The following is a 9,413-nucleotide window of genomic DNA, read 5'->3' as shown; positions in this document are numbered from 1 at the left end:
GCTTTTTTCTTTTTGCTTATGTGGTGCTGAGGAATCGAACCCAGGGCCTCAGGCATGCAAGGCACGCGCTCTACCACTGAGCCATCTTCCCAGCCCCAAGCCTGGAAATTCTTGAGGTACCCACATCTTCTTCCTGTCCCCTTAGACTTCAGCCTCTTGACTCTGGATATTTTCCTGTTGTCTAGGACATTTGTCCTTTCTGTCTTGTTTATCTCTTAGCTCTAGTGATTAGGACTTGATACTGGCACTCAGTATGAATGAAGAATGCATGAATCTGACCAGCAGTGACTTTTGAGCCTCATCCCCAGCACTTTCCCTTTGTGGCCTTTATCCAGTACTATTGTAAGCTGTGTGGTTACATCTGAATTGTCTGTATTTTCACTCTTAGAACTTTAGTGCTTAGTTTCAGTGCCTGTTTAATAAATACTTGCTTTATTATGGAAGCATATCTTTACTCTTATGTATTTAAGAAAACCTGAAGGTATAGTAGCCCACCTGTAATCCCAGCACTGGGGGTTGGGGGTGGGGGTGGGGTAGGAGGATCTTGAGTTCCAGGTTAGCTACAGTGAGAGACTATCTCAAAAAAGAAATTCTTGCTTGGTGCTGGTGGCTCATACCTTAATCTTTCCAAAGAAGGGTGGCAAGAAGGGTCATTCTGTCACCAACATAGACAAGTGCATAGGTCCATTGAACTTCAAAAAGCATGTCTTTGGGCACTCATGAAGATGTAGAACTTTAAAGGAGAGAGGAACTCCATATGTAGGCATTGAGACTAAGTTTAACAGGCTGTTTTGGCCAAAGGAATATGCCCATATTATTTCTGAGCAGTTATCCAGAAAATGCAATGAGGATGAAGATTCATCAAACAAATTCTGGACTTTGGGAAGTTCAGAAATCTAGACTTTCAATGTGGATGAAAACTAGGCACTATTGACCAAATATAGTTAGATAGATAGATAGATAGATAGATATAAACAAATAGCACAACAGTAGCTGTGGATGTGGCTCAAGTGATAAGAGTGCCTGGCTAGCAAGAACAGGGCCCTAAGTTCAAACCCAGTACTAACCAAACAAAACAGAAATAAAATAAAATCATACCTAATGAAGACAAAAAGTCCCCAATGTTTTTTTCTGTTTCATTGGTTTTTTTTAATTGCTTAAGCCTCAGACTTGCCTTTTACTTCTTGTTCATTTATGTGCAATGGTCCCGCCTGTGTTCTTGCAAAGTTGCTTAATGAATAAACATCACATAGCAAATCCAGTTTAGTAAGAGTATCTTCTGCTCATACATTTTGAGTTTCTTGTATCTAAATGGAGTAAAACCACTTTGTTTCAATGCACATTGTCAGTAACTATAAAAGTGAAGGGAGGGAGGCCCCAAGGCTGGTTGCATGCCAGAAGTACTGGCTACTCTAGAGGTTAAAATACTTTGGATCAGTTGAATATAGTTGTTGGATATGAGCTTGGCAACATAATGAGAACCCTGTCTCAAAATCCAAAGAAAAACACATGATTTACAGTATATCTTGATGGAAAGTGAATAAAATAAAATGCTAGTATAAAGGAAATATATTATCTTCTGAATTGTTTTATTTTTTAGAAAAGCAGATTTTTCCATTTTAATCCAGAAATTAGCAGCTTCAAATTCTTTTTAAATGGCTATCTTGGAAAATACTTTTAAGTCAACATACCCAGATATGGTTATATAGAACATTATAGAACACTAATATAGAGCATTTATTCACATAGTAAAAGTCTGCAAACCCTTTGTAAAAAATCTTTTATTAGTGTAATTATTGAAAAGCCATTAAAAAAAATGACTTTCCCTAAGTCATAACTGTAAGCTTTCATTCAGCCTCAACCAGAATGTTTGTAAACCTCCTTAAATGATTTGCTGTTTGGTCAGTAACTTCATAATTTTGACATCTTCCAATTTTTATTTAAAAAGCCACAGAAAACTAAAAATGTATTACATGTCTATAGAGGTATGGTCATATAATGTCTTTTTTCTTTGTTATTGTTGGTCATGGGTCTTGAACTCAGGGCCTGGGCGTTGTCCTTGAGCTTTTTTGCACAAGGCTAGTGCTCTACCATTTTGAGCCATAGCTACATTCCCTATTTTCTGGTAGTTAATCAGAGATAAGAATTTCATGGACTTGCTTTCCTAGGCTGGCTTTGAAGCGTGATCCTCAGATCTCAGCCTCCTGAATGTTGGTATGAGCCACAAGCACCCAGCACACACTGATTTTTGAGATAAAGGTTTTGTCAATAATTTTTTGCCTGGATTTGCCTGGCTGCGTACAATATCTTAAAAGTCTGAAAAGTCTAAGTCTTTGTCTTACTATAAGAATTTGAGTAAGGCCAGGTGCTGGTGGCTCACACCTGTAATCATAGCTACGCAGGAGGCTGAGATATGAGGATTGCAGTTCAAAGCCAGCCAGGGCAGAAAAAGTCCTTGAGACTCTTATCTCCAATAAACCACCAGAAAACCAGAAGTGTGCTGTGGCTCAAGTGGTAGAGCACTAGCCTTGAGCTGAAGAGGTGAGGGACAATACCCAGACCCAGAGTTCAAGCCCTATGATTTTAGGGGCTGGGAATGTGGCTTAGTGGTAGAGTGTTTGCTTAACATGCATGAAGCCCTGGGTTCAATTCCTCAGTACCACATAAAAAGAAAAAGCTGGAAGTGTGCTGTAGTTTAAGTGATAGAGCACTAGCCTTGAGCAAAAAGTTCAGGGGCAGTGCTTAGGCCCTGAGTTCAAGCCCTAGAACTGGCAAAAAAAAAAAATATATATATATATATATATATATATAAATGGAGAGAAAATGAGAAAATGCCTACAATTTAGTCAGAAATAGTAATACTGCCATGTTACAATGGCTAAAACTTTTTAAGATAGCTATAGCTATTAATATATAACACTTGGATGTCATTAAAAGTATTTTATTTGGGAAAAATAATAAAATCTTGTGATCTGTTCTGTATATATTCTTTCTAGGGATAAGATAACTTAAAGTCAAATGGAAGAACCACTTCTGTTTGCAATTTTGTTTCTATTTCTCTGACAAAAATTTGTCCCAGGGGCTGGGAAGGTGGCTCAGTAGTAGAGCGCTTGCCTTGCATGCATGAGGCCCTGGGTTCGATTCCTCAGCACCACATAAGCAAAAAGAAAAAAAGCCAGAAGTGGTGCTGTGGCTCAAGTGGTAGAGCGCTAGCCTTGAGCTGAAGAGCTGAGGGACAGCGCCCAGGCCCAGGCCCAGAGTTCAAGCCCCACGACCGACCCAAAAATAAATAAACAGCATAAGCAGTGACAAATCTGGGTGGTCTAAAAGGGAAGTTAAGTGAAGGACAGGCTACAGTTTTCATTGTGTGACTCAAAAATATACTTATCTTTTAGTTGTCAGTTACATTCTGGCAATGAGATTGAGGGGGGCGGGGAGGGGAAAGCACAAGATTAGAACTCAGTTGATTCTTCAAGCTTAATTACTGAAGTTTGATAGTCTCAGGAAAGTCAGTGTCTCAGATATTCAGTGTAAAATACATATATTCAGTAAAAATACATCTAGGGCTGAAAGTGCAGCTCAGGTAGAGCTTGTGCTTAGCATTTCTGAGGTCCCTGGGCTTCATCCTTAGTACCACCCCAAATATGAAAATACTCTTAATTGGAATCCTTCTTGTAATTGTTAAGATGGTCATGTTGTTTCTTACCTTAGTTTAAAGTAAAATGAAAAGTAAAGGAGGGGACATTAAACTTTTTTTTTTTTTTTGGTCCGTCATAGGGCCTGAACTCTGGGCCTGGGCACTGTCCCTAGCTCAAGGCCAGCTCTCTACCACTTGAGCCACAGTGCCACTTCTGGCTTTTTTCTGCATATGTGGTGCTGAGAAATTGAACTCAGGGCCTCATACATGGCACACACTCTACCACTGAGCCATTTTCCCAGCCCCAGCATTAAACTTCTAAAAGGCTGTGTTTGGAACTTAATCAAAAGTATCAGAAACTAGTCTCTACAGGTGTTTGGAAAACTTATTTGGGACTTGTCTGGAAACTGATCTTGTATATGACAGTTAGGGAAACCAAAAATGCATCTTGTTGTCAGTCTTTCATGTGCCTTAAAATTGGAAATATAAATGAAAACTTAAGTTCTGCCTGAACAGTTGCACCATGTGTGTTAGCAGAATTTTAAACATTCCCTTTTTATATCTGTTGCTATGAGCTATATACTTTTGCAAAGAGTCAGATTAGGATAATGATTCAGTTTGTAATTTGTTTATATGTAATGATTTCTAACATGTATCAAGGTTGTCAGCAACTGTGGCACGCTGGCTAGGAGGATGGGTGAACTTGACTGCTGAGCTGATGAAGCCTAGTCAATTGATTAAGAACTATGTTTATTTTTCTAACCTTGCTGTGCCTCTAGTACCCTGACTGTAATAAGAGATAATATATACCTGCAAAATGTTGGGAGGATTACATGTAAAGTGCTATGTGAATGTTCATAGTAGCTATTAGAGTGGTTATTTCGACAGTTGTCAAGAAATAAAGCACATGAACAAAGCAAATGAATCTTCTAGAGGCTAATAGCTGAGGGAGCAGAAATGGTATAGTGCTAGAAAATCATGTACTTTAGAGTCAGACTTCTTCTTATGCAAAGTCCAGTTCTTCCCCTGAGCTTTGTGTACTTTTTAACTTATATACCAGGAATCATAGTGCTTCCTTTGTGGATTGTCAAATAATATATAAAGTACCTAAAGCCTGTTGCTGGTGGCTCATTCCTATAATCCTAGCTCCTCAGGAGGCTGAGATCTGAGGATTAGGTTCAAAGACAACCCAGGCAAGAAAGTCTGTGAGATATATCTCCAATTAACTTTAACTCCCCAAACACTATGGCTCAAATGGTCTTGAGTTAAAAAAGCTCAAGGACAGCACCAAGGCCCTGAGTTGTAGCCCTATGACTGGCACAAAAAATAAATAAAATAAGCTGGGAATGTGGCTTAGTGGTAGAGTGCTTGCCTAGCATGCATGAGGCCCTGGGTTCCATTCCTTAGTACCACATAAACAGAAAGCCAGAAGTGATGCTGTGGCACAAGTGGTAGCGTGCTAGCCTTGATCACAGAAGAGGCACAGGGACAGTGCCTAGACCTGAGTTCAAGCCCCAGGACTGCAATAAATAAATAAATAAAATACCTGGACCATAGGAGATGCTAAGAAATGAGCATGCTGTCTGTTCCCTACCTCTCAGCTTCCCCAATATAGAAATACTGGTAGTTTGATTTTTCTGTGTATTCTTACTTGGAATTTTATAACTTAGAAATCTGTGTTTGCTCACAACAGAAGAAATAATAATTGTATGATTGGATGGATACACTTTGGAAAGTGTACTCTCAGCATTTATTTCCATATTCCCTTTGCTGTTTTGGATTACTTGCTTTATCATTGTGGCAAATCATACTTAAAAACCAAGGTGGTAGACATTAGTAGTCATAGAATTGAAATGGTGGTATGTAGCTTTAGAATCCTGCACAGTATTCAGGATAGCTACCGTTAGTTCATTGAAGTTGGTACACTAGTAAAAAACTATTCTCCCCCTTGCTCTACAGCTTTCTAGATGAAATAGTAAAATAATGTACAGAGCATTCATTAATTTTATTTTTTTTTCTGTGAGACTCCTGGGGCTTGAATTCAGAGCCTCAACACTGTCCCTGAGCTTTTGTGCTCAAGGCTAGCACAGTACCACTTAAGGTAAGCTCATGGACTGTCCTGCTGAGGCTGGCTTTGAATCATGATTCTCAGATCTCAGATCTCCTGAGTAGCAGGGTTATTCTACACCCCCCAACTAGCTAACACTCTACCACTTGAGCCATAGCTCTACTTCCAGCTTTTCAGTGGTTAACTGGAGTAAAGAATCTCATGGATTTTACTGCTGGGGCTGGCTTCAAACCGTGATCTTTAGATTTTAGCCTCCTGAGTAGCTAGGATTACAGACATGAGCCACTGCCACACAGCATGTTCATTAATCTTTTATTTTGAGATATGGACTTGTCAAGCCTTATGATACATTGGCACACAGCATGTTCATTAATCTTTTATTTTGAGATGTGGACTTGTCAAGCCTTATGTTTACATTATTATATTACTACATAACAATAGTATCTTCAGATATCATCTTAGAGGGTTGCAGTAATTGTAAGGTTATAATGCAAAGATAAATACAAAGATTATAGTGCAATGATCTAATGAAGAATGTCCGTCAGAATCAGCTGACTTAAAAATACTCATACTACCAGATGTGCTGGCCCATACCTGTAATCTTCTTAGCCTGAGTGTAGGCTGAGATCAGTTCAGAGCCATCCTGGGCAAAAAAGTCTGTGAAACTCTTATATCCAATTAACTACCTAAAAACCAGAAGTGGAGCTGTGGCTCAAAGTGGTAGAGTTCTGGCCTTGAGCAAAAACAGCTTAGAGACAGCATCCAGGCCCTGAGTTTCAGCCCCAGGATTGACACAATAAAAATGAAATGCTCATACTATGGGCCCCACTGCCAATTACATTAAATTAGAATCTTTAAGAGATGGACCCTGAAACATGCATTTTGTTAGGTTCTTATTTATATTTTGGCCATACTGGGGATTGAACTTTAGGCCTTATGTTTACTAGCCAGGTACTCTACCATTTGAACCATGCCTCTAGTCCATTTGCTTTAATTTTTCAGATAATCTCAAATTTTCAGATAGTCTCCTATGTTTTGATGAGGGCTGGCCTTCAACCACATTCTTCCTACCTATGGCCTTCCATGTCATTGGCATTATAGGTGCACAGGACACACCCATTTTATTTGTTGAGATGGACATCTTGCTAAAACTTTTTTGCCTGGGCTGGCCTTGGACCACTATCTTTCCAATCTCTGTCTTTCCAAGCTGGTATTACAAGTTTACACCACCATGCCTGACCCTGAAATGTGCATTTTATAAGTACCTTCAGATAATTCTCTTGTAAATGCTATTCATTAAAAACAAATAGATTCTTGGACACATGTAGAGAATTGGGCATCCTTAGACACAATTGTTATGAGTGTAGATGAATACCATATAGCCGGTAGAAAAGTTTTTCAGCATCCATGAACACTTCAAATCTGTTATCCTATAGGTATACATACATGCACTAAAATACAGTCTGAAGAATCTTTTATGTGTTTGCTCTTCTGGGTTCTCTGTATGTCTTTTTTTTTTTTTTCTTGTTTTCTCCCCTTTCCTCCTCTTTCTCCCTTCCCTTGGGAAATAGGACTTTTTACTCTTGTAAGTAAAGTATTTGAAATAAGATTTTGTTTTTGTGATAATATAAAGAACTGGACAAAACATGAATGAATTTAAAGGAAATTCTTGGGAAACTATTTTAGAAAATAGAAAAGAATGTCAAGACTATCTTGCCCTTTTACAAAAAGGATAAAAGTTAGTTGTTAAAGTTGTGACAATAATCAGGAATTTTTCCAGACATCATGATCTACTTCTATAATTCCAGCAGAGTGAATGCTATAGGATCTTGAGTTCAGGGCCAACTTGAGCTACAATATTACAACCATGTCACAAACAAAACAAAAAAAACCCAAAGGATAAAATATACTTACGTGTCAAAATTATGTAGGCTATCTACTTTTATAACTATTTAATGTTTGTTTATATCTAAATATGACAATTAGGTTCAAAATATTAATACTTTTTAATCTGCACTTTTCTAATTTTAGGCCCGGTGAGAGAAAGGGAAAGTTAAGGATGCTGGAGCAGAACAATGGATTTCTCTTTCTCTTTCATGCAAGGGATCATGGGAAACACAATTCAGCAACCACCTCAACTCATTGACTCCGCCAACATCCGTCAGGAGGATGCCTTTGATAACAACAGTGACATTGTTGAAGATGGTGGCCAGACACCGTATGAAGCTACCTTGCAACAAGGCTTTCAGTATCCACCTACAACAGAAGACCTTCCTCCACTCACAAATGGCTACCCACCATCGATCAGCATGTATGACACTCAAACCAAATACCAACCATATAATCAGTATCCCAATGGGTCAGCCAATGGTTTTGGTGCAGTTAGAAACTTTAGTCCCACTGACTATTACCATTCAGAAATTCCAAACACAAGACCACATGAAATTCTGGAAAAACCTTCCCCTCCACAGCCACCACCCCCTCCTTCGGTACCACAAACTGTGATTCCAAAGAAGACTGGCTCACCTGAAATTAAACTAAAAATAACCAAAACTATCCAGAATGGCAGGGAATTGTTCGAGTCTTCTCTTTGTGGAGACCTTTTAAATGAAGTACAGGCAAGTGAGCACACAAAGTCAAAGCATGAAAGCAGAAAGGAAAAAAGGAAAAAAAGCAACAAGCATGACTCAGCCAGATCTGAAGAGCGCAAGGCTCACAAAATTCCCAAATTAGAACCAGAGGAACAAAATGTAAGTTGAAACATCTTTTTGAGAAGTTTTAATTTTTTGTGTTTACTGGAAATCAAAGATTTTTTTAAGTTTTTATCTATTCAAATGTGAGTATTTCTACTGATGTGTAATCACTAGAAGGCGCTTGGGATATTAGAATTGGTTATGAGTACATATTTGTTGACTAAATGAATGGACATCATTGGAATGAAGAAATATTCTTAAAGCACATTGACACACCAAGAATCTTATGTATGCTTCTTTGCTTAAGAGCCTCAGTTATTTTTACTTTTTTAACAAACTCCTTGTTTTTTGTTTTGTTTTGTGCCCGTACTAGGGCTTAACTGAGGAGCTAGTGATACTACTTAAGCCACACCTCCACTTCCAGCTTTTTCCTCTGGACTTTTCTGCCCTGCTAGCTTCAAACTACAATTCTCAGATTTTTTTTTTTAATTGTGAAAATACTGTATAGAGGGGTTAAAATTACATGGGCAAGATAATGAGTATATTTCTTATCAAGCATTGTTGCCTCCTCCTTTGTTTCCCCTTCCCATCCTTTCCCATCCCCCCTCCCCACCCCCCTGAAATTCTCAGGTCTTAACCTCCTGAATAGATAGTATTATAGTTGTGAGCCATCAAGGCTTGGCCAAAGGCAAAGAGAAATTTTTTTTGGAGGCTGGGAATATGGCTTAGTGGTAGAGTGCTTGCCTAGCATGCATGAAGCCCTGGGTTTGATTCCTCAGGACCACATAAACAGAATAAGCGGGAAGTGGCATTGTAGCTCAAGTGGAAGAGTGCTAGCCTTGAGCAAAAGAAGCTCCGGAACAGTGCCCAGGCCCTGAGTTCAAGCCCATGACTGGCAAAAAAAAAAAAAATCAACTTTTGAATGAAGAGTTCATGGTATGAATTTTTCTTAGACATTGATTGGGAAAGTAATGTGTTTATTTTTATGACTTTCCTGATTTTTATATCTAGTACA

The 9,413-nt window shown here is 38.7% G+C and overlaps 1 protein-coding gene across 2 annotated transcripts in view; it reads left to right on the top strand.

Annotated features, from left to right (window-relative positions):
• Positions 1 to 9,413, top strand: part of Whsc1l1 (Wolf-Hirschhorn syndrome candidate 1-like 1) — a 121,027-nt gene that overhangs the window by 21,204 nt on the left and 90,410 nt on the right. For both annotated transcript variants that reach the window (XM_013025388.1, XM_013025387.1), the window contains exon 2: positions 7,737 to 8,455. In XM_013025388.1, coding sequence (XP_012880842.1) covers positions 7,781 to 8,455 — 675 coding nt within the window. In that variant the 5' untranslated portion in view covers positions 7,737 to 7,780. The remainder of the gene's footprint in view (positions 1 to 7,736; positions 8,456 to 9,413) is intronic.

The sequence above is a fragment of the Dipodomys ordii genome, unplaced genomic scaffold, assembly GCF_000151885.1.
Source record: "Dipodomys ordii isolate 6190 unplaced genomic scaffold, Dord_2.0 Scaffold4, whole genome shotgun sequence".
In the NCBI taxonomy this organism is placed as follows: Eukaryota; Metazoa; Chordata; class Mammalia; order Rodentia; family Heteromyidae; genus Dipodomys; species Dipodomys ordii.
This window is presented reverse-complemented; position numbering and strand designations above follow the sequence as displayed.